Source organism: Rattus norvegicus, chromosome 15 (assembly GCF_021556685.1).
Source record: "Rattus norvegicus strain SHRSP/BbbUtx chromosome 15, alternate assembly SHRSP_T2T, whole genome shotgun sequence".
Lineage (NCBI taxonomy): Eukaryota > Metazoa > Chordata > Mammalia > Rodentia > Muridae > Rattus > Rattus norvegicus.
This window is the reverse complement of record NC_141548.1, coordinates 19,782,878-19,808,635: the sequence shown is the minus strand read 5'-3', so window position 1 is coordinate 19,808,635 and position 25,758 is coordinate 19,782,878. Positions and strand designations below refer to the sequence as shown.

Sequence of the window (25,758 nt, the reverse complement as noted above, 5' to 3'; positions counted from 1 at the left end):
AGTTACAGTAGGTTATAAAGCAGCAGGTAGCATCACTATTCCATCGGTAAGGGTGACAGTCGCCTGTATCCATACACAGCCAGCGCACAACCACAGCTTGCTTCCTAAAATTCATTCCTGAGCACAAGTACCCTCTACTGTTCTGGGGTGTCTCCGGGAACATGGAAATAGCTGTGCCTAAGGGACGGCTCTAAACGCGCAAGCCCATAGATGCTATTTTGAAACAAATGACCTGAGGCTGCGAACGGCATCCATTTTGCTCTGTTTGGCAGCATGCAAGTTTACATGCTAGGAAACATTTCTCAACATGAATGAACTGTGAAATTGTTTCCTCCTGCTCCTCTAAATTGTATGAGATTATGTTAGCCATTTCTACACCTTGTAAGAGCTGTCAGGGCCCCACGAGGTAGCATCAGTAGGTGGGGAGGGAAGGGCTCTAGTGTCTGAGAGGCTGCCTAAACATCAGCTGGTGCATTAGGAGAAAATAATGGGGAATACCACCCCCCGCCTAAGGATGCGTGGGACATGGTCTGCTGCAAATCGAGACGCGCTGGGGGCGGGGGGGATGTGATGAGGTGAGCCATAGACATTTCACTTCCTAGACTGCAATCTTCCTAGGAAAATGATCACCCCTGCATCCCACCTCGATCCAGTGTCAAGCACTGCCCTGAGAGCGCGAGCGAATGCTTTCACTGTGAGGAAAACAAGCTAGGGACGCATTCAGGGTTTTAGCTATTTTCAACCTGGAGCTCACTTTCCATCACCTGGATTTGCTTGCTTTGTGGGTTGTATATTATCTCTGATATTAATCTGTGCACACAACATAAAGAGAGCAGTTATGTTTCAGAAGTGACAGTCTTCTATAACAAAATATAAATGGACGCTGACTGTTCTGTTACGTTAATGAAGTTCACTGAAGGCTGACTCTGAATCTGTACCTATGTGCACACCAGGACATGCAGTTTAAAAGTCTTAGGTTCTTAGGCGGCTGGAGTAGTTGCAGCATCTCACTGAACGTGATGTGGTCACTTGTCACAGGGCCGCATTCTGCTGTCCTGTTCATGGGGATACATGCACATGCTTCCCATCTCTGCTGTGATTAGAATCACAGTAACACCAGCTTTTTATCCACTGCTCAGACGCTCCCTATGCAAAGCCTCCCATCTAGGAACCAGGTTAGACGTTCAGTTACCCATGAGGGTGCTCTCAGAGGCTTAGCTTCTCATATCTGTCTTCATATTAACTATCGGTAAAGTCCTATATATTGTGAGATATAAAGTGTGTGGGGGGGTATGGTTTATAAGAAACACAATGAATATCAATCCGAAGCAGAATGCTAGCCTTCGATTGAAATTCAATCACATATATCACATGAATCAATCCATCCCACTCTATATGATGATGACACATGCTGATCTCAGGATTTGACCATCTTCTACATTTATGGACCAAGACTGCCTTTCTCTCAGTGCCCCAGGCTACTGAATTTATGAGTCAGGAGCTAAGGCACACAATCTGTAGATTTTTTGAAGTTATATAATAATGTGTGTGTGTGTGTGTATGTATGTATGTATATATGTGTATGTGTGTTTGTATGTGTGTGTATAGCGTGTGTATATGTGTATGTGTGTGTATGTGTGTGTATGTATGTATATATGTGTATGTGTGTATGTGTGTGTATATGTGTATGTGTATGTATATGTGTATATGTGTATGTATGTATATATGTGTATATGTGTGTATATGTGTATATGTGTATGTATGTGTGTATATGTGTATGCATGTGTATGTGTGTATGTGTGTGTATGTATATATGTGTATGTGTGTGTATATGTGTATATGTGTATGTATGTATATATGTGTATGTGTGTGTATATGTGTATATGTGTATGTATGTGTGTATATGTGTATGCATGTGTATGTGTGTATGTGTGTGTATGTATATATGTGTATGTGTGTGTATATGTGTATATGTGTATGTATGTATATATGTGTATGTGTGTGTATATGTGTATATGTGTATGTATGTGTGTATATGTGTATGCATGTGTATGTGTGTATGTGTGTGTATGTATGTGTATATGTGTATGTGTGTGTATGTGTGTATATGTGTACATGTGTATGTATGTGTGTATATGTGTGTATATGTGTATGTGTGTATGTATATATGTGTATGTGTGTGTATATTTATACATGTGTATGTGTGTGTATATTTATATATGTGTATGTGTGTATATGTGTATGTATATGTATGTATATGTGTATGTACATATGTATGTATGTATGAAACTGGCTAACTTGCTAGCAAATGCGGTTGAAAATACCTTTTTTAAAAGTTTGTTCTTTTAAATTTCATTTTGTAGAAATGCAAACTAGTTTTTCCTAAATGAATGAACACTTGGTTGCATAAAAATAGTGTCTGTTCTGTTGGTGAATTTTCTTGTATTCTATCTTTTGGAATGAACCTGGAAAAGGAATAGTTAGAATCACATATTACCCCATCAAAATGACCATCAGTCATCCAGCTTGGTGAAATAAATACAAACCATGTGACTCTTTGTAGTGGGAACGAGTCATGTGGAAGTCACAGGATCCTACGGTTGGATCTGATGGCATTAACTTCAGTTTTTTCTTTTACTCATGAGGGTATTTGTATTATTATACGAACTCTAGGTAGGGTGAAGACTTGTGTGAGATCATTTACCAGGTAGCAGTTGAAAGATGATGAAATGAGGCCCTTTCTTCCTCTTCTCAAGTCAAGCTTACTTTCCAACATGTCTTACTCTAGTCTCACTTGTTTAAACTACAAATTCTCCAGTTGTTATAGTTAGGATTAAAGTTGGAGTTCCAGAATTTTTACATACAGAAAAGAAACTTATTGTGAAAGTTTGCAAGTGGCATCTTCTCTTTTCTAACTGTCTGTCTGTCCATCTGTCTGTCCACCCATTCACCCACCCTTCCATTCATCCATCCATCCATCCATCCATCCATCCATCCATCCATCCGTCTACCTACCTACCTATGTGAAAATGCCTTTTTATGTACACTGAAACTGTAACTTCAATTTTAAAGTCATTATTTGTGACTGTGACAGTTCTCCGAGTTGGGCATGGACCAGGAACTCAAGGATGAGTGCTAATTTCTACTCATGTCATAAGTATTCCCGGCTCTGATAAAAGTCCTCTAAGCCATGTAGATGGCCTCCCAGGAGCCTTGTTAGTACTTTTCTATGGCTTAGCTCACTATTCATTGCAGATTTGACCAGAAATTGGATTCTTGGTCCAATCTCAGTCAATCACCTTGAAAGTAGAAACTGACATTCAGACATAGTTCGTTAGCCTCCATATGCAGATTGAACGCTAATGTATAATCTCAGGCACCATTGGAATGGAAAGTAGAGAGAGTTGGTGTTCAGAGAGAAGAATCGGTGGAGGCACAGATGGCAAAGGGACCCTGCCTGGCTGCTCGCTGGCTTTTTAGTTCCCAGACTGTCCTGGGACTTGACTGCCCCACTCATGTATGCAGCAATGTAATCTAATTGAATGAATCCCTCTGCTTCTTTCTTCCCCTTCCCAGCTCTCTCAACACTGCAAAGTTGCCTTGGCATCAGGTCGCCGCAGCCTGAACTCAAATATGAGGTAAGAGACTGCACTCTGGAGTCAGAGCAATGTCCTCCTCGATGCCAGCCTACTGCGCAGGGCAACTCAGAGATGCATCCGGTAACTTAGACTGTGAGCAGAGCTTGAGATCCACTGGCTCCCAATAACCCCTGAGTGCATAACAAGCAGTGATGACGCAATGACTTACTGGAATAAACTAGCTTTCATCAACATGCACAAGGCAGAAGTGTTACAATCCTGTATGTGTTTTTTGAGGCACGATTGTATTCTGTAGCCCAGGCTAGTCTGGAACTTACCATGTAGCCTCTTGTGGACTGGTGATTAAATGTGTTTTAAAATATCATTTGGATTTGTTTATTTCCGGTCAACCTTAAATTATGTTAACAAGTGATCCAGATGCCAATAATATTTTTAATATATCAACATATTTTGAGATTACAAAATCAAAAATTTATGAAAGAAGCAAACTGACATTTAAACTTTCATAAGGTGTCTTGTTAAATTTAAAGGATTATAAAACATTCATATTCTAGACATCAACTCCCTATTAAAATGGCATGTTTATGAAAATCCTGTTACTGCTCTTAAAGAGCTTGCTATGTGCTAGGGACTGGGCCAAGAACTTTTCATGTATTTGCCCTTTTGAACTTCCTCAAAGTATAATGAAGTAATATTGCGCCCGGAAGACCTTGTGTTGGATGGCTTGCTCGAAACCCTGCAGCCAGGTAGGTGCACACAGGTGGGTTGTTCCCAGTACTACACAGTTACGGTAAGAAAAGTGGATGAGGTAGAACTTCAAAACAGATGAACTCTGGCTGGACACTGTCCCAGGCAGATGGATCTCTGTGAGTTTAAAGCCAGCCTGATCCATACGGAAACTTTCCAGACAGCTGTTACATGGCAAGACCATTGCTTCAAGAGTGAACCAAACCAAGCAGTCCCCCCAAACAAAGGAACCACGAGGAGAACAACCTCTACCAACGACAAAATAAGGACCTGGGGAGATGCTTGGAGGGTTCAGTAAATACATTTTATGTAACCAAGAAGTCAGAGGGTTTAAATTAAAACCATGGAGTTATGATTATACACAATTATAGCAATAACATGGTAGTTAAAAGCACGTAGGCGATTGATTCTTACCGAGGGTTAGATGGAGAAGGGGGGTTCATTTCTTTCTGATAGTGACGGCCTTGGTTCACAGGCTGAAAGAAACAAAACATCTGTGAGGCGGAAACCCATCAGCTTGGCGACCTTGGCACACACCCTCGCACCAGTCCTCATTTCTGATGTTTTGATATCAACGGTTCTCATTTTTTGAGATCTTATTTCTGATATTCCATCTGCAGGAGAGAGCTGCGTCCCCTTCCCAGCGTAGGCAGAGGCTCTGGGAGACCCAGCAATCCCAGGGTGGCATAACCCACAGAACGCAGGCCACTTTAAAGGGTTCCGTAGCATCTGTGATGTAAACAGAGGCCTCCCTCACATGAGAGCTCTCCGTGTGGAATCTTTAGGCTGTTGCTGCTTCTGGAGACAGCAGAGGAAAACAAGGTCTCCTGCTGAAAGCACTGGCAATGGCTAGAGGTGCAGCAAAACATATTTATGTCTCAGGGCCAGTAAGTTGGCGAGGACCACTCTGTTGCCGTTAGCTTGGACTGTTCATGTGAATCTCAGGTCCCACCCCCAAATGTATACGAAAACTGTGAGCATGGATCAGAATGAGCTGACAAAGTGGTGCTAGTAAAAATGGGGACTCTCTAACCCCCCCCACAATAAACCTTTCCTCATTTCTTGAAACACAACTAAGAAACACACAAAAAACAAGACAGAAAAACAAATGAATGCCAATAATAAAACTTGATTTTCTTCCTCTTTGAGGAGAAAGTTCGGACAGCTAATACCAACTCCATTTTGAGGATAATTCTAAATGTTTTCCTAACGTGGCTAACAATGACAAAATTCTAACATGGAAACCACATTATTTTGGCCTTCTTGTTTTACCACACGGTGGAACTTGGCATGCATTTGTGAAGTGCATTCAGAACTCCTGCTCCCACAGGGGTTGCTAAGGCCCCTTCACCCTAGTGAGGAGATGTGGTCCCATGGTGCAGAGGTGCAGAGACCAAGCTAAGGTCAACGACTATGGTGTGGTATGGGGTGGTGTGACTGTGTTGTGTTGTGGCTGTGTCGTGTTGTGGTTGTGGCTGTGGTTGTGGCTGTGGTGATGTGGCTGTGGTGGCTGTACGCAGAGAGCCTGCCTTCCTCAATCCCCACTTACTCCTTATTTTAAGGGCCCTAAAATATTAATACCACAGGTGGTGGGGGTTTGTAAGAGTAACTCTTACATATGTTCCTTTCAGATGTGTCAGTCACCCATGTGAGAATCATGTCACTTAGCCTGGCTACCTGCGATGCACCATGCATTTCGGTGCTCTCAGATAATTTGGTGAGTGAACGGCAGGCAACACCGTCACGGTAATCAGAAATAACAGCTGGGAGAACAGTGGAAGGGAAATATGTCATAAGGCATAACTCATCTCACCAGAGAAATCAAAATTTCAGCAATTTGCAAGTGAAATTTAGTTGGCAATTTAGGCTTTATTATTTAGAGCGAGAGCTGCTTCTCTGGATCAGCTTGCACTGGGATAGGAAATGTCCCAATGATGCCGTCGTTGGCATCCACTGTGCGTCTGCAGCACTGAGGCCTCTGGTGAATGGACTTCTGCTTATTTATCTCCACATGCACTTCCAGAACTTTCTGGGTAGGTATCACAGCTCCATAACCGAGCAAATGTCCACCCCTGAATTTTATAGCCATTGGTTCTATGTAAACTCATTCCAAGCCCTTATTCCAGATGCTGTCTTTCCTTCCTTGGAAAGCTCTTTGCCCTGGGCACACTAGTTCTTCTCAGTGATCCAAGGGGGAAGAAAGGCACATCCAATAATGACTCACAATAGTGTTTGGAAACATTCAATAACAGCTTTTCAGAGAAGGAAAAACTTCATATGCAGAGGTATGTCTGCCTGAAGTCAAATGTCATCAAGTTGACTTTATGGGGCTGAAGACCTGCTACCCCACCTGTGGTATCTTGCATTGAGAAACAGAAGCAGTGACAAGGTTACACATCCCTGCCCTTGCTCTTTACCTCATACAACTGAGGAAGGAGTTTGTGGTGTACTCCTAAACCTTATGTGATCCTCCCTGCACCCAGAAGAAAGGATCCCCCTTATCTCAAGAAGGTGCAGGAACACAGGGGAGAGGCTGATCAAAAGGCCTTGCTAAGCTCTCCTGGTATCCTTCCAGTAGATCATATCACCTTTATTAAATCATAGTTCTCCATGAATTTCCACTCTGTCTAATCTAGCATGACAATAAGCAAGAGACCATTTCTCTTGGAAAATTCAAGTGTAATCATTTCTCTGGGTCTTCCTTTTTTTTCTTTTTGAGGGTTCTTGTGTCATGAAACACGTATGAAATTTATTTGTAGGCTTTAAAAAAGAAATGAATCTGTCTTCTATTATAAATTCTCAGCCATGGACCTAAGGTGGGTAGTGAAGGAGACATTTTCCCTTTCCTGGGTTTCTCCTATAGACATATCAATAAGTTTGTTTTTTGGGTAGGTAACATCCTGTGACGGTATCTGTGATGGTCAAATAAAATCAAGGTTTGATTTTGGAATTTAGCCTTACGTGCAGAATACTCTAAGTATTCTTAGAGTATAATGCAAAAGGCCATTGCTCATGCCCAGAAGTAACAACACCAACTCCAATAGCAGCAGCAACTTACTGGTGTCTACGAACACCTACGAGGGCCACAGCAGTGACACATATTTACCTCAGTTACCTCGTGCTAATTCTCGAGAGGGATGATCTCATTTGAGCCCCACTGCAAGCCTGTGAACTACATATGATTAACTCATTTATTAGAAGAGGACATTCTGCTACTAGTATTAACCCAAGACCGTGCTTGCCAGGACACGGTGCAGCTAGGATCTGTACCCATTCGTGAGACTCCATCTCGGCACTAGTTTGTTTGTATTGTTTAATGCAGCTTGGGAATTCACACAGAATGTGGAATGCAATGTTTCTGAATAACAACCTGGCAGGATCCATTCAGTATACGGAAAGGAAAAAGGAAGCAGTCCCAAGATACATTTGTCTGAAGCATACGAGACTGTCCGATTTTTATAAATTAAGTTCACTTGATTTGACACTCACAGCATGTCGCTATATATTTAAAGTTAACGTCAGTAAGATTTTAAGCACACTGATGAACGTGGGCCTGTTATATATAGTTGAGTTATATCAGGCAACACACACTCGGAGAATAAGGACCATTCATATTGTGAGGTGACTTTTGTAGTCGCTAGCCATAGAACAACTTGCACATAACCATATTTTCTCCTGACAGCACAGAAATGACCGTGACTCTAATATCAGTTTCCTCGTATCATTTCTCAGTTTCATCTGATTTTATCTACAGTGCAGCACAATCAAAACCCTACCTTCCTAGTTTACCCAGATAACAAACAAGCCTGGCATATCCTGCAAGAGCTGAGGAACTAATGAGTCTGTGGATGAGAAGAAATTAAGACCCATTAGGTAAGAAACATCTACAATGCCAGTTTTGTACGCACAGCAGCCTGGACTCAGGTAAAACACAGAAAGGTGCCTGGCAGAGACATGAACCGCCGGTCAATGCACACAGGCCTGGCAATGGAGGACTCTGTCCTTTAGGTGGCGCTGTTGCCATGTCCTCGTACGAGGAAGCTGCGCTCATAAAATTAACCACCACCCAGAAGCTTTGATTTCGTATGATCAATTTGCTGGAAATGTTGAGGTAAGGGAGAGCAGGGAAGGCTAAATAAAAGAACAAGAGATAAGATAATCCTGCTATGTTGAGAGGTACAGACAATATTTTTATGTTGTTATGTAAAATCCATTGAAAATGGCAATAATATCGCAAGGTTAATCAAGGCCATAAATAACTTGCCTGAGAACCTCGGCATATGCTGGGGATTTTATTAAGTGAATTTCGCCTCATTTTTCTCCAAATATTATGCTCTGCAATATGCCACATTGATGGATGCATAAGATGAACATTTAAATCCCCTCGCTCCCTTTTTTCTAAGCTGGGGGGGGGGGCGGTTCATGTATTTGATATTAGGTTATGGGATGGGGGTTTCTAATCCGAAGAAATGATAGCTTTGAGGCGTCTACTCAGAGAACAGCATGCGCTTTTCTCGACTCTACATTCATGGAGGGGCAGAAATAATTGAAGTAGTTAGAAAAAAATAAAAATAAAAAAAAGAGGAAACCACTAAAGGTGAATCAGTGGGTGGGGACACCAGTGTGTAAGCTCAACCTTTTCTTGGAGGGCCCCAGTCCGTGTGCACGGCCCCAGGATGCCTGCTTAGCTCCAGGAGCCATGAGAAGAGGAACTTGAAGAACTCCTGCCAGGTAGCAGGCTCCTAACATGGAAAGACCCTTTGGTGAGTTCATTTTATAGGTGTAGACGACTAACATAGGATTTGGGCCCAGAACAGCTGTAGATTGTCTTGATGATCAGATGAAACTGTATTTGTGTTGGTGTGCGTGCGTGCGTGCGTGCGTGTGTGTGTGTGTGTGTGTGTGTGTGTGTGTTGCACGTACTCCTGCACTCCCCACACGCTCGCCATGAATGGAACACTTTTATGTTGTTGCCAATCAAATTCAGGAACGCATTTACTTAAAAATTCATTGTAACCAAGTCTTACTTTCCTTCCGGAGGCCGCCTAGAACCCAGTTTCTGAACAAATCTCATGAGGGTTACTCTTTGCAGAATGCCTCTAAAATCGATTGCTTGTAGCCTGGTTTCCACAGAAGTTGTAAAGTATTGTTTTAATCGAATTTGGGTCTAAGTTAGATACTTTGAAAAATTTTTCTGTCAAAGGCCAATGGATTTCTCAGTAGGCTTGATTCATTTAGCTTAAGAAGGCCACAAAAGCCAATTTGTGACGAGAAATATGGTTACATTTAATTACACTTTAAGTGACTAATTTATTACACCTAAACACTTTTTAAATAGTACACGCTGCTCAGGACTGTACGGTGCTAGGGAGCCAGAGCTTGTGGCAGACGCAACAGCTTCTGCTAAACGCGTCACCGTGCTCCGTGTGTGATCTCTAGCTCCACACAGCAGCCTCTGTGACGTCCTCCCGTGAGGGCAGACACTGGGCGAGGCCTCACTAAGTCTCCTCTTCATGCGATTGCTCTCAAAGGCTTGCTCAGGGGGAGAGCTTCTCTGGGCATATACTGAATGTTTATTATCAATATTTAACAGAAAACATTGCATGGGCCACTCAAGATTTACTTAAGCAAAAAAAAAAAAAAAAAAAAAAAAGGCGATGCTTACTCTGGAACGGATGAAAACCAGTTTACTTTAGAGTAGAAAGGAATTATTCAGGGTGCACGTTACCAATTGTTTCACTCAATCAATGACTGACAAGCAGCCATGCTGCCTCATGCCAGGTTGTCTTTAGGGGTCCTACATCCAGGACCGGGGCCACTGGTAACAAGATATTTAATGTTGCTAAGAGCTAGAGTTGGGCCGACTGACAAGGCGGAAGGCCGAATGTATTCAAGGACGGGGACATGTATCTGATATTGCTGTAACTTACAGTCCTGCAACGAGTGTAAAACAATTTAAAAATAAATTCTCTAGGGGCTGGCTCAGCAGCTAATGGTGCTTTCCACAGAGCCTGACAACTGGGCCCAGTCAATCCCTGGGACTGCCATGGTGGAAGAGAACTAATTCAGCCAGGCTGTGCTCCAACATCCATGCCTATGCCATGGTGCGTACCCCTCACAGATAGATGAACGTAAAGGACTTCTTTAATAAAAAGTTAGCCACCCTGTAAGGCAGAGGAGGCGGTGGAAACAACCAAACCCAGACAAAATCCAAACAAACAAGTGGGTGTGTCCCAAAGGGAGAGGTCAATGGAAGAGCAGGCAGGCTGGCAGAGAACAGGGACAGGGGACACTGTGGCTGGAGCGCAGTGTCATTCGCCTGTGCACATGCTGGATGGGGTGGGGCAGGCAGCCAGGGTGAGTCTCAAGTTCTATGTGAGCTGAGGGAGAGGGCCTGAAGAGAAGGGTATCTGGCATAAGGAGAGACGCTGCTCTCACCTCCACAGTCTGCCTCTTTCTCGAATCTGAAATGCCTTCCTCTGTTTTGTCTACATGTAAACTTGCACTCCTTCCTGAGCTCTGACCTAAGTGAGGACGTCTGACAGCGTGCCTGGGACCTAGAGGCCATGTTGATATGGATTGCTCCTTCCTATACCTTCCCACAGTTCTTTGTCTCACTGACACTCATCATCCTGAATCGCAGAGCTTCTGTCGCTCTGTGAGCATCCTAAGGTGGGGACAAGTTTTATCCCTAACATCCCTCCTAGTCCCCACCACATTGTACTGAATAGGTGCGGAATGAGCGCATGCGACACAGATGACGAAGTCTGGGACGGGAGGTGGACATTTACTCCTGCTCTGGGCACAGAGGAAGATATGGCCTTCACAGTGAGGCCTAGAGTAGTGCCACCGAAAATCCTGGAGCTGTCTGGGTGTCAATCCGGAGCAAGGTACACGGATACCCTCACCGTGCAGGTACGGAGCTGGAACCGTAACTTGGAGGGAATGGTGGAGAGAAGGGGGAAGTGATGCTGGGGTAGGGTGGTCTCTCAGAGTGCAGGAAGCCCTCTGCCTCAGACTCCAGAGGCAATGGGAGTCACTGCTTTAGGGAGAACGGAGCGTGTGTGAATATCCACAGAGACCAGAAGAGGAGGTTGGGTCCCCTAGAGCTGGAGTAACAGGCAGCTGTGGGCTGCCTGCTGTGGCTACAACAGACTGAATTCTGGCCATCTGACAACTAAGGATTTTACTAAGTGCTTATTATGTTTCAAATTCAGCAGCAGATGTTTTACAAGGCGGTAGGCCACTGGGTGAGTGCTCCTAACCCTTAGATCAGAGGCAAGGAGATGAGGTATGAGAAAAGCCAGACAAACAGCACCGCGCCAAGTCCCTCTTCTGACCTCCGAGGATACCAGGAGTGCACATGGTAAGCATCCACATACCATGCACTCACGCACATAAAGTAAGTAAATAAATACAATCTTAATAAAAAAGAAACAGATAGGAGAGCCTTAGAATCCGAAGACCAATATGGATATGGGGAAGGAAAACGTGGGAGCGGCGGGGGGGGGGGGATGTTTTCCAGTCTTCTGGCTCGAGGGCCACTGGGGGCAACGCCATTTGGGCATGGAGAGGCCGGCCCTTTGGCTTCCCACCATCTCCACACCTTTTCTGGGGAGAGGGAAGGGGCACAAGCTCTCAGAGCAGCTGAAACAACGCTCGCAAATTGCTCTATTTAAACCCCATGTGAGCAGCAGGATGCGGAGTTCATTACGGAATGCAATTTCCCATTTGTTGCTAGTTCCAGTGGTGGAGCAAACCGAACTTGATGAAATAATAAACACGTCCCATGAATCTGAAGGTAGGACTTTTCAAATTTATTTCTGTCTAAAAAATAGACTTTCCACTTCCTTATTTGGCTGAATAGAGGCGTTATTAGGCTCATTGCTAATAGTGCTATCTTTGGCCGTGCGCTTGGAGAGCGGGTACTTGTCATGCAGGAGACTTCTGTTTTTTTTTTTTCCAGAATAGGACAGCGATGAGAACCCCGTATCCAGGGCAACCAAGAGTTCAGACTTCTCAGTCCATAAATAATCATTCCCCGGCTTGCCCTCTGTACTCCTGGTCTCTGAGCCACTTTCTGACAAAATGGGCTCCATCCGGACGGAGGCTGCCACTCTTTCTCTAACTGGGGCTTAAACGACTGCTGGGGAATATTCTATAAAAAAGGCACCGTTTCACTTCTGTCTGCAACTGACTCTTGTAATTTTTCTCTGGTGAGAGGATGCTCTGTGGCCAGAGTCATGGGGACATAGATACCATCTAGCACCAAGCTGCCTAGAAAGTTCTGGGTATCCATGGCTGCGTCTAATGAGACCAGATTGAGCAAGAGGAAGCTGGAGGCAGGGGAGACAGAGACAAAGGTCCCAAAGTGAGCACTGGTGGTAACTGTCCGCCTTTGAACCTCCTTAGAGACTTCTGGATTCACTGTCCATGATGACTTGCATGTTCTCTCAAGAGCACAGGAACCTTATCTTCCATTGGATGCCTGTAGCACCCATTTGACAAGCAACTTACATATCAAGAGTCAGGAAGACAGCCGGGCCACTTCTCAGGAACCACAGTGTTCTCACAGGAAGTGGAAACGCTAGTGGCAGCTGGAAGGACTCATGTAACTAACACATTGGACTACACGCCAAGAGGCTGCCCAGACACACGATGTCTACAAAACTGTTGGGGGGCCTGGAACAACTGGCAGATAGCAAACAATTACTTATTAAATATGCAAAACTTATCTTCTCTCTACTACATTTGAACTTAACATTATGTAGGTTTAAAACGTATCTTAAACATTTTAAGGATTTATTGATATTTACTTAATGTGTTTGTGTGTTTTGTCTGCATGTTCATCTGGTGCTCGTGGAGGTAGGAAGAGGACATGGATACCTTGGGACTGGAGTTACCGTACTTTTAAATGATGCACTGTCTCCCCAGGCACGTTTCTATGATGGGAACCTTTATTATTTCCATTTGGCACCCGAATAAGCAGGCAAGAGAGGGTCAGGGACCTATGTTGGCCCTGTGGGAGTTGGAATTATTCTCTGGCTATTTTAGTTGGGATTACAGACAGACCACACGAGAAGAGGCAGCTTTTGTTTACTAAAGCGTTTCCGCCCTGGGAATGGAGGCCAGGATGTTGCATGTGCTGAGCAAGGCTCTGACCACTGTGGTACATTTACAAGCCTGAGTCAAAGTTACTTTATCTTTCCTTCTCTGCTAGGCCATGACTATACTAATGTGCTTTAACATGTGAACATGTGGCAGTGTCAGCCTTTAAAACATATCTGAAGCTCTTAACACAACCCCTCAAACACACGGAGGAGTCAGTCAGTGAACCTCAGTGACGTGTACACAAGGTTCCTTTCTGTCCTCACTGGGAGCAATACTTACTGTGGTCGTATTCACCATTGTCCATTCACTTAGTGAGCACTTCACTGAAAACTATCATGTCTCTTTTATGTGGTAAGGGGCTTGTGCTACAAGCAGGGGTTGTCAGAGTCCATTTCGGTGCATGATTTTATACACTGCTGTGGTTTGTGCATTTTCCCCAAGTCTATTATAACAGACACGTCATCACCTACATGAAGCAGAGTGGGGCGGGGTCCTTAAGAGGTAGTTAGAGAGCAAGGACTCTGAGTTCAATAAGTTCCCATTATTGTAGGAGCGAGTTCTTGACAACAAGACTCGTTGAGCTCCTTTCCACTAGTGTGTTTCTGCTCCCCGTGCCTTCTCCGTTTTCCCTGCTTTCATGGGACAGTGCAGGAAGACCCTGGACCTTTCAGCCTTCAGAACTGAACAAAGTCGATCTCTGTATTCATCAGTGACTTGGTTCTCATCTGCTGTGCAGAACCAAGGAGAACTACGGCAACCAATCATCATACCTACATTTCCAAGAGGGCATAAGACAGTCTGAGACGCGACAGTGCCATCGTATGCTACCTGTCCTTCCCATAAAAGCCTATTGCAGAATGAGCTCTGCACACCTCTCATGGTCGGCGGCTCACTTTTGACTCTACTTGCCCCAGGCGAGTCTGGGCTCGCTCCTTTTGAAGGCAAGGGAATGGATGCAAAGTATAGGACTCACAGGTGGGAGACAGGAGTTCCACGTGGTCGTGTCATCGCTGCTGGTACTGATGCTGACATTACAGTTGTCCACCTGGGATGCGCTCAGCCCATGAGGAGCCCCGGTGTCCTCTAGGTCTTCATTCTGCTGCCGCCTGAGGCTTGCCAGCATCTGTAGCTCAGATTCGCTCATCTGGCTGGGCTGATAGTTTCTCCAGTTGTATTCCTGACCCAGAGAGAGACAAGAGAGACGACAGAGAATTGTGGTTTCCATTTTATGAGCCATGGACAAGTGTGACTACTGCCCTACCTTCAACAGAGGCCCAAATGCTCTCGTGTCTTCATGAGAAGCCTCAAAAGCATCAAACTGGCATCTGCCTGAGTTTGCTTGCGAACCCCCAGTGTCCTCTGGCGGCCTGGCTCGATAACTGAGATGACTCCTCCTGGGGGAGGTCTTTTCTGACAATAACAAATGGGGCTAGCTCCTCTGTTATGTGTTCTCGTAGAATTTAAAAGTTTTGACTTTTAGCATTTGTCTCAATTATAACTGTCTAACTAACTGCCCTGAGACTGACGAGTCAGCCATGAGCTCTGCATAGATGGCTGCCACGACTGCCTGACTCCAGCTGGATTCCCACGGTGAAGATTCGTAGGTATTTACTCCGGGGCCTAAACTCAAAGCAGTGTTTAATGGAATGAATCTATCTGTTTACTGCGGATGCATTTTGGAGAGAGGGTTTCCCTGTAGCCCAGGCTGGCCTCGAAGTCACAGAAATCCTCCTATTTTAGCCTCTTGAGGGCTGAGGTTGCAGGTGCAAGTTACCACAGCCAATTTAAGAGGAACTCTGCAAAGAAAAGCTCCTTTTCTAGACAAAACCAGCTTATACGGTGTGATGGTTTGTATATGCTCAGCCCAGGGAGTGGCGCTATTAGAAGGTGTGGCACTGTGGGCGTGGCCTTTTGGAGTAGGCGTGGCACTGTGGGTGTGGGCTTTAAGACCCTCACCCTAGCCCCTTGGAAGGAGTATTCTGCTAGCAGCCTTCAGATGAAAATGTAGAGCTCTCAGCTCCTCCTGCACCATGCCTCCCTGGATGCTGCCATGCTCCTGCCCTGATGACAATGGACTGAACCTCTGAACCTATAAGCCAGCTCCTATTAAATGTCCTTATAAGAGTTGCCTTGGTCATGGTGTCTGTTCACAGCAGTAAAACCCTACCTAAGATGTAATGGATGGATTTTACCACTGTAAGTCCCCAGATACAAATAAACATCATTTCTTCTTTTAATTATTATAAAAATATTTTTAGCTTGTGTGTGCGTGCGTGCGTGTGTGCATGTATGCGTGTGCGTGTGTACCCATGAGTGACATGGAGCACATGTGGAAGTCAGAGGACAACTAGCAAGGGTGAGTTCTCTCCTTCTACCATCTGGGACACAGAGATGGAACTCAGGTTGTCAGGCTTGGTAGCAAGTGCCTTTACCTGCTGAGCCATTTTGACAGCACGTAAATCTTACTTCAGTGTACAGGACAGGGATTAATATACGAAAACTTGGACACATTTTGTTTCCTTTCCTGTGGCTTGAACCATGACTAAAAACTTGGCCTTACATATGAGCAATGCATTTACGCTCAAGTCTAACCCGTGACTTGAAAGTGACCTTGAGGCAGAAGGAACACCCATTCAGAGCCCGCCCCACATGTGGCCCATATGTATACAGCCACCAAACTAGATAAGATGGATGAAGCAAAGAAGTGCAGGCCAACAGGAACCGGACGTAGATCTCTCCTGAGAGACACAGCCAGAATACAGCAAATGCATAGGCGAATGCCAGCAGTAAACCACTGAACTGAGAACGGGACCCCCGTTGAAGGAATCAGAGAAAGGACTGGAAGAGCTTGAAGGGGCTCGAGACCCCATATGAACAACAATGCCAAGCAACCAGAGCTTCCAGGGACTAAGCCACTACCCAAAGACTATACATGGGCTGACCCTGGGCTGCAACCTCATAGGTAGCAATGAATGGCCTAGTAAGAGCACCAGTGGACAGGGAAGCCCTTGGTCCTGCCAAGACTGAACCCCCAGTGAACGTGATTGTTGGGGGGAGGGTGGTAATGGGGGGAGGATGGGGAGGGGAAGCCCATAGAAGGGGAGGGGGATGGGTTAGGGGGCTGTTGGCCTGGAAACCGGGAAGGGGAATAACAATCGAAATGTAAATAAGAAATACTCAAGTTAATAAAGATTAAAAAAAAGTGACATTGAAATCTCCTGGCACATCTGGAAATATTGGTTATAGTCACAGGGACTTCCTATGACACACACGAATGTTCAGATCTTCCCATGGAGACCTTGACTTACTTTCCTGGAGGACACTCAGAGTTAGCTACTGCCTTTTGTTTTTATTATTTTATGAAAACCGTAATCCTGAAAACAGTTCTTGGAGTTCCCAGGACACCAGATGATTTCTAATAAGGCATTGCCACCTCTATAACTTGGATTTTTAAAATATTGCTGTTGGATAATGTGATGGGAAGACTTTTTGGAGTGTTGTTGGGAACCTCAAATAAATCCTTCTTTGTGGCTCCACAAGACCTCTCCCCATATACTTTTTGAGGTATCATGGAAATTCTTTGTATGTACTTTATTGTGTCTATATTTGGTCATAATAAAAACTCATTTTATGGTTTTCTTATTGATTTATAAAACATCTTTACATATGGAGGACAGTACCCCTTGCCATTGCTGTCACAGCCATTTCCTGGCTCATCGTCTTGCTTTTCACTTTGTTCACAGATATAGAACTCTCTCCTCCTGTTAAAACTGAATGCATTTTCACTACAAATACAGTAACTTCTTGTCATGCCACAAGTACTATGTTACTTTTTTGTTTTCCTCTTCTCCCTCACCTAAGATTCCCTTCCTCTACCTCTCATAGCTCCCTTTTATCGTCCCACCCCAGACCCTTCTAAGTCCAATATGAGAGTAAATATAGAGTATTCGTCCTTCTGTCTGACTTATTTTGCTTAACATAACGATCTCTAGTTACACCGATTTCCCTGCAAATGTCACAACTTATTTTCTTAAGGTTGGATAAAACTTTATTGTGTATAAGTGCCATCTTCTCTTTACCCATTCATCTTTGATGGATACCCAGGCATTTGTGAACAGAACAGCAACGGACGGTAGTGTAGGAGTATCTCTGTATACTGACTAACTCAGGGTTACACTCAGGACACAGGGTAGATTTTAGTGTATAGGGAAACTTTCACACTAAACTCCACAGCGGCCCGTCCGGTTTCCATTCCTGCCGGCAGTGTGTGAGGGTGAGTGCTTGTTTTCGAGATGATAGCCATTCTGATAAAGAAAATGGACTCTCAATGCAGCTTTAACTTGCGTTCTCCTGATAGCTAAAGATATTGAACATCCTTTCAAATATTTACTGATTGTTTGTGCTTCTTTTGAGGACCATGTGCTCAGTTCCTCAGCTCACTTACTGAATGGATGATTTGTTTCTTTCTCTGGTGTTTAAATTTTTGTAATTCTTTATGTATTCTAGATGCTAATTCCCTGCCTGATGTGTGATTGGTGAAAACATTCCTTCCATTCTTCCGTAGGCTGCTTCTTCACTCTGCTGAGGTTTCCTTGTTCTTCCTCATTTTCTATGGCCCTGAGGAGCATCTGTAGGCCATTTGAGATGGCTCAGATTCCTTACTGCAAGCACTCACAGTTAGAAACTTCCCTCTCAGAACTGACTTTGTTACACTGCAAGGGCTGGTAGTTGTGCTTTAATTTTCATTTGATTTTTAAGAATTTAAAAACACCCACTGCTTTCATTAGAGTGCACGAATAAGTCTCCGAGTCTTTGTGAGGTTTCTCTTGTTACTGAGTTCCAGTTTTATTCCTAGAACTCAATATGTAAGGAGCCACTTTAATGAATTTGTTTGGGTTTGCTTTGTGACCTAGAAGGTGGCTTATTTTAGAGAAAGGTCATGGCCTTCTGAGAAAAGCGTATGTTCTCTGGGTATGTTAGGTCCACTTTATCTATGGTGTAGTTTATCTGATGTTTCTTGGTTGGGACTTAGTTTGTGCTGCCCATCTAAAGATGACTGAGGGATCGCAGAGCCATCCTGGATCTTGACGTCACTCACCTCTTATTCTCGTTAGTGTTTGTTTTAGGAAGTTAAGAAAAAAAGTCCCAAATTTGGCTTCCACGTATTCACAATTATTATGTCTTCTTGATGGATTGTTTCTGTTGTTATAATGTAGGAACATTAATGCACATTTAAGAAGCTTTGGGGAAAAAATATCACAAAACGAACCACATTTACATTCCAATGGAAAAAAAACCACTAAAAAAGCAAATATTTCAAAGTCGCAAGGAGTAGTCACGGTAACAGTAAGCGCACGGCCGCGTGATCAGCATCACTCAGGAGGTATATGCACCCCAGCTACAGTGGTTACATAAAGTGGTTACAACTGTGAACATGTGAGGCCCTGCACACACTGCTGGGTGGGAATATAAATGGAGTGAATAATCCAGAAAAACAAGGTTATAGTTTCTCAAAATGTTAAGCATAGAGTGCTCATGAGACCCCGAAATCCATGCCTGAACACATACAATGGGAACCAAAAATTCATTTTTTCTAACACACACACACACAGACACAGACACACAGACACACAGACACACAGACACAGACACACACACACAGACACAGACACACACACACAGAGACACACACACATGCACACATACACACACAGACACACACACAGACACACACAGACACACAGACACAGACACACACACACACACACAGACACACACACATGCACACATACACATACAGACACACACACACAGACACACACGCACACAGACACACACACACACACACACACACACACACATGTTCTGAATTGTCAAAAGGTGAAAACAGCCCAAATGCCCATCAACTAACAAATGGAATTTTATTTGTCCATTTTATATAAGAGGTAATAAAAGTTTATTACATCCAGTCGTCAGGACCTTGAAAGCATTGTGCTACAGGAAAGCAGCGGCATGCAGAGGCTGCATACCACGTGATTCCATTATCTGACAAGCCCGGGGTAGGCAAGTACACAGACGAAGAAAGTAGATTAACATGTCAGAAGCTGGAAAAGGAGCGGAAGCACCTGACCGTGGACAACTTCCCTCACCGGTGGAGAAGGTGCTCTGTAACCAGGCCACCGAGGAGGTTACAGAGCGTATGAACATTCCTGGATTGTCTACTTAACTTTGGGTGCAGCAGTGGACAGGTGACATTATGTCCTGCCTGTCAGGTTGTGGATGTGAACATGCCACTGTGTCACACCAGCATGTCACTCGGCTTAGCATTGCGATTACTTGTTTTTACAATGGAAAACGATACTTTAAATTCTCAATATTTCCTTAGGAAGAAGTTGGTATGTCCTAGTATGACTGGTTCATGTATCCAGCCTGTTTATTTAGTCCACAGCCTGTACTGTGCCCAAATGGCAACCCTGGGTGTTGAGAAGGAAACAAGAGAGCTTGAGGTAGGAGATTCTGTCAGACAGATCTAAAGCCAGGCCCTGGTTTTGCCATTTCCAGCCACCACTGTGGACACCATCTATTTCTTCATGCCTCGGTTTCTTCATCTGTGCGGGGACATCTGATGGCCTTAGTAGTACACAGCGGATGCCATCACTGCACAAACAGCACACAGCAGGCTAGTGAGGTCCATACTTTGCATTTGAAAATGCTGTGCAGTTTGGCTCTCACATATCCACCAAAAGCTCAGGTGCTAAAGACTAGATCTGCCCCTTCCCTGCCATGTATGTGTGTGTGGTCATGTATGTGTGCTGTGGGGCATGTGTGTAGGCTGGAGGACTTGTGGAGAGGTTTTCTCTTGTTACCTTAATGTGGATTCTTGGCACTGAACTCAGATATCCAGATTTGTGCACTAAGCCATCTTGCTGTTCCCGGAAGTGCAGCTTTTGAGAGGTGGGCTACTGAATGGTGTCAGGTCATCCTGGTCATGTCATTAAAGGGGACTGTGGGGTATCTCCCTCTCTCTCTTTTGTAACACGTTCATAAAGTTTTGCCATGTGCTGCTATTGTATATGCTGTCCACAGGCCCCCCAGACAACAGGCCTAAGCAATAAGCAATCATGGACTGAAACCTTCCAACTGTGAGTCAAAATAAATTTCATTCTCTTTAAAAGCTGATTATCTTGTCTATATGTTATTGCCATAGCTAATGCATGTATCTTCATGAATAACTATATTAAAATTATGTGTGACATAAAACAAAAGGTAGAAATTAATGTGGTTGAGATTTAAAAGTTGAGGACAGTTTAAGTCTTGGGTTTGAATGGGTTTAATCCAATGGGCTGTGTTTGGAATCCATGGCTTAGTGGGAAAACATCCCTGCAGGACCTCAGTGTTGACAATCAATTCTTGTAATCCGTTGTTGCCATTCCCTTTCATCATTTTCTGTGGCAGAGAGGACTGGGCTAGTCGAGGAAGACAGCACACGACTATCATTAACTGTCTAGCACACTTAGAGGATGCCTCACTGAAGTCCAAGGTGACACTGAGAGTTAATTAAGTTTGCTTTCAGTAGAGTTGGTGGTCTGTGGTAAGAGCCTTCCACCATGGGTACTACCGAGGCCGTGGCTGAGGAATGCTTGCCAGAGCTACTACAGTAATCTGCAGTAGTGTGAATGAAGAAGATGGCTTGATTCATTCCACAAATGCCTACTGAGATTCCTTGCCCTGTCAGGTTCTTTCACATTAGCCTTGCTTTAAACTCTATGCATTCTCATGATTTTATCTCATAAGGAAATAAACTGCCATCTGGAAGGGGTACCGAGAAGGGAGCGGCTTCTCCTGAGCTTATAGGCAGAGCGACTGGTGGCGGACAGGTAATTAACTTAGCTCTCCAAGTCAGTTTTGATTTGCAATCTTTTAAGCCATTTCAAAATCACAAGGAAGACCAAATCAAATGATTTCCATATTATTTTTTAGCATTGTGAGTTGCACATCATGGACCCCAATCCCACTCATTTCTCCCTCTCCCCATACCTGCCCTCCACCTTTGCAACCCCCTCCCCCAAACAAAGGAGAAATCTTTTCATTGTGGACGCTGTAGTGTGTCACGGTGGACCCTCCCTGGGATTCCTCTCAGATATCCTGTTATTGCCCTCTCCATAGAACTTCTGTAGTTTTAGATCTGTAGGGCTGACTCCTTCACACTCTCCAGCAGTTCACTGATGGGTAGATGTTGGGATGGGCTCGGGCCTCAGAAGTATCTGAGTTGGTTAGCCCACTGGCTCTCCCACATCCACACCACTGGGGCAAGCTCTCCTGCCTTAACCCGGGGTGGACCATCCGATGCTGCAGCCAGTGAAGGGCAGAGACAACTCCTCCACTCTCATGTCCCTGGGGCTGCCTAGGCAGGGTCCAGGGTCCATTCTCCTGAGTGTTGCAGTCAGTGAGGGACAGGGCCAGTTCTCTCACTCTCACACCCTCATGGGCAGTTCACCCGCACCCCCACTATCAGGGTCTACTCTACTTATGCTGCCCGGCCAAGGTGCAGGGACTGCTTTCCCAATTGACATAGTAGGTGAGGGTTAGGGCCAGCTCTCCTGCCTGCTGCAGGTGGTGAGGGTGGAAAGAGAGGGGAGGAGATCTCTTCCTTGTCTGTGCCACCAACAAGTCCAGTGGCAGGGCCAGCTCTCCCATGTACATATCCCTGGGGCCATCTCCTGCAACCAGGGCCAGCTCTACTGTGCTTCCTAGGCCATGTACAGGCCTTGCTCTTCTGACTGCTGTAGCTGGCTGGGGTGGGGCCAGCTCTCCTGTTCTCTTACCTCCAGGGTTCTGCTTTCTCATGGTGCCCAAGGTTAGGGGTGGGGCCAGTTCTGCACAGCCCTCAGACATCAGCATGTCACTGCATGGAAGCCTAGACTAGGGATGTTTGCCTGGCCTTTGCTGCTGCAGGGTAATGGACCCAGACAAGGTTCTGGGTAACACCAGCGGCTACTCATGTCAGGCTGTACCTCACTACCCCTGAGTCACCAGTTCGGCCTCTCTTCATTGTACACACATCCTCTGGCTTCTCTTCTTTTCCATTTCTTCATCATTTACTTGCTCCTTAGTGGCACCCGGAGGTCCCAGAGTTTCAGGTTTAGTCTCAGCAGTCCTATGCATGACCTATGCATTATGGCACCAGGCAGGGGCCATCTTGGGCATGGTCTCTCCTCATGAGCCTGTGTGGCGCTGGTCTGGTGGTCATCTTGGGCTTTCTCATCCCCAGGCCCTCCAGCATGGCCCTGCTTGGGGGTATCGTCTGTCTTGGGCTCATTCCTGCCAGATGCCTATGGTCCCAGGCTGGGTTCATCTTATCTCTGGCTTTCTCCCAGTCCTGGAAGCCTGTCCGGCCTGTGCAGGTCTGGTCGTCTTGTTAGGCTACTAATCACTCAGCTATTCCTAGGTCTGGACACTGAGCAGAGACATGGCTTTTCTCCTCTCTGCCGCTCCTGACACACATGTGAGACATGGCAGCCGCACCTGCAGCCCCTCTAGGAGCATGTCCTTATTAGTTTTAAAGGAGGCCCGCAGTGTAGTCTTCACATCCAGGAGACTCCACACACAGGAGTCTAACTGATTGTCTAATTGATTCACCCGCTCACTGACAGGGTCATGTAATTCTGACTCTAAAGGGCTCAGCATAGCATGTTAGCTGGAACCTAATTTTTGCCTCCTTGCAGGAAAGGGAGAGGCTGCCCATCAGTTTGGTTAGGAATAAGGCAACAGGCTGAAGGCTGTCAGCTCAGCTGGCGCTGCCTCCTGCAAAGTTCTTTGCTTGCCACATCTTTCAGGTTGTTATTTTCATTAATTGCCTTCAGATCTTAGTTGCAAAGGCATTGAGATAGTGGTCCTCAACCTTCCTAATGCTGCAGCCCTTTAATGCAGTTCCTCATGCTGTAGTGACCCCCAACCATAACACTATTTTGTTGCTACTTCATAATTGTAATTCTGTTACTTTATGAGTAGCAATTTTATGAGTCATAATGTAAATATTTTATATGCAGGATGGTCTTAGGCAAGCTCTGTGAAAGGGTCATTCTATTTCCAAAGGGGTCACAAGCAACAGGTTAGGAACCACTGCGTTAGGAATGGCTGTTGCCCTCATGAGCCTTGTAGTTAACAAAGCGAGTAAGACTTCTGGGACGAGACAGCCATAAGGCAGCAAAGGATGAAGGACCACACAGATAGCCACACGGGGCTTTGATGTCAGCCAAGGAAAACAAACTCCAGCTAGGATAAACCATGGCACGTGAAATAACCTTTGAACCTGATGCTCTTCGCCTAGTCTCTTTTTTCAAGATTTTGGTGTGGAATAGCTTAATTGATTCAATATCTGCCTGCAAAATTTCAGAGATTCAGCCTCAATTTATAGTGTGAAGAGAAGTGGGATACAGCCCCATGACTGGATCAGACCAAGAACCTTACTTCCTGTTTCTTCCCAGATGGGAGAGGAACCCCCAAGCCCTCATGGGGGTAGACGGTGTCTAATCTTTACAATGGGTGATACTGTGGTACATTCCAATCCTCAGGCTAAACATGCAAGTCAAGGCAGAAGCATGCAGAACATGTTCTTAGGAAACCTTTAAACAGATTAGAAAGTAGCACTTGCACATTACTGTTTTAGAAATGAAACAATACTAACCCAAGGTAACGGGGATGTGGACAGCTATAATTAGCTGAAACCCTATAGTAAGAAACTGCTTCCTCTGTTCCAACCAATCTTCTGTAAAAGTCTAAAATTTCACCAAAAGATATATTATTAATAGTTCCCAAATGAATACTACCCATTTGCCTGATAATAAATGGCATTTCATACACAAAGGAAAAAACTATGCAAGCATTCATTGACTACTGACCAACAAAATGCTATGAGAGAGAACATTAGAGAGATATAGAGGTAAAACTGATCCTGGGGACAGCAGTTATAGGATAGTGACAAGAATGGGCAGTAACAGAACACAGTAGGATCTCTGAGGTGTTACTGTTTTTCTGCCTTAACTGGGATGATGGTTATATGAGTTTGCTCAGATTGTGACCATGACATATGCTTCTGGGTACCACAATGACAAAGTCACTAAAAGTTAATGTCTGGTGACTAACTCTGGCGGTTCTGTGTCAGCCTAACTGGAGAGTGAGTGGCATTCTCGCCCTTACATTTGCTCTTGTGTTTTGTGTACATAAGTAGGGTTTAGGAAGTCATTTTGGAGTCCTATATGATAGCAAGAAGAGTATGAGATGCCATTCTTCTGATCTAACTTTAATTGGCATTTTAATTTGAGGATTCACTTCCTTTCCATTGTGCTGGCAACACTGTTTAGTTCCATTTAAAGCTGCCATTTAAATTAATAACTGATGGTACACTAACATCCTGGGGCTTCTCCCCACTGGCGTGCTATGCGTCCCTGGGAGGACTTGCTCTGGGGACACAGGGCTAACGATACAAATGAGGAGCAAGAAGGAAGCCCAAGTGGGAGTGTGAAGTAGCACACGCTCAGCCACCCTGCTCATTCACAATTTATGGTGCTTCGTAGCACTTGTCTACTACACAAGGGGAAATTACAACTTAAAGACTGAGCCAGGGTAGGACCTAGAACACTCTGCTAAGGGTAGAGGGTGTGGTATTGGCTCACACAACATAAACTACAATACAGTAATTCAAAAGAACCAACGTCCCAGAGTCCCAGAGCCTAGAGAGTATTTTATGTCAATGGTAATCACAGATATATGTGTAACGAGAGCCCAGTGCCAACACCTTTCAGCACCCAGCGCTCAGGACAGCCCTGAATTCCATATACACCTATCCTCCAGAGGGACTCGGAAAGAAAGTTCTTGGGTAATTAAACTCAAATTTAATTCCTTGGGAGGAGATAAGTAATATTTAGTATGACTCATGTGCTGGTACTTTTTGGAAGGAGGGCCACAAAGCAAGCTTTAAAGGATTTTTTTATATTGATGTGCTGTGTTTGTAGAGTACAGCATAACCCATGATCTACACAGAAACACACTTTCATACGTTTCCCTTCTTCGTCAACTTGCTAATTTGCAGAAAGAATTCTGACAATTACAGCTGGATTCTTTTTATTAACCTTTCAGTGAGTGAAAACTGATTTCTAATTTTCCAGCAGCTATCTTTTGAGTTCAAGGTACTTCTTGAGCTTAACAATTAAATATTCCTCCAGTAGGAGGAATGCGGCAGTCAAGCTGAAGAGGTCTCCTATTCAAGGATACGACATCTTCAAGGTAACAGCGGCCTTGG

The 25,758-nt window shown here is 44.7% G+C and overlaps 1 protein-coding gene, 1 long non-coding RNA gene and 1 other non-coding gene across 20 annotated transcripts in view; 1 reads left to right on the top strand and 2 right to left on the bottom strand.

Moving 5' to 3' along the window:
• The window catches only part of Cfap20dc (CFAP20 domain containing), a 236,499-nt gene that overhangs the window by 37,125 nt on the left and 173,616 nt on the right, over positions 1-25,758 (bottom strand). For 9 of the 13 annotated variants that reach the window (NR_197236.1, XR_015638066.1, XR_015638068.1 and 6 more), the window contains 2 exon segments: positions 4,761-4,822; positions 14,431-14,634. Coding sequence is in view for 9 of the 13 variants with exons in the window: in NM_001431636.1 (NP_001418565.1) it covers positions 4,761-4,822; positions 14,431-14,634 (266 nt within the window). In the remaining 4 variants the exon portion in view is untranslated. 13 annotated transcript variants of the gene reach the window in all.
• LOC134481948 (uncharacterized) lies at positions 5,633-15,694 on the top strand. 6 transcript variants are annotated; one of them, XR_015638678.1, is made up of 10 exons: positions 5,633-5,749; positions 5,978-6,063; positions 6,227-6,379; positions 8,079-8,219; positions 8,995-9,109; positions 10,321-10,450; positions 11,078-11,261; positions 11,564-11,712; positions 12,041-12,147; positions 12,759-15,694. It is a non-coding gene; the product is annotated as an uncharacterized LOC134481948 (long non-coding RNA). The 6 variants fall into 6 exon arrangements; XR_015638677.1 differs by having other exon boundaries at positions 12,313-13,166; XR_015638681.1 differs by lacking the exon at positions 6,227-6,379 and having other exon boundaries at positions 5,664-5,749; positions 11,567-11,712; positions 12,088-12,147.
• Positions 22,872-23,004, bottom strand: LOC120097253 (small nucleolar RNA SNORA17). Its single transcript, XR_015639212.1, has one exon. It is a non-coding gene; the product is annotated as a small nucleolar RNA SNORA17 (small nucleolar RNA).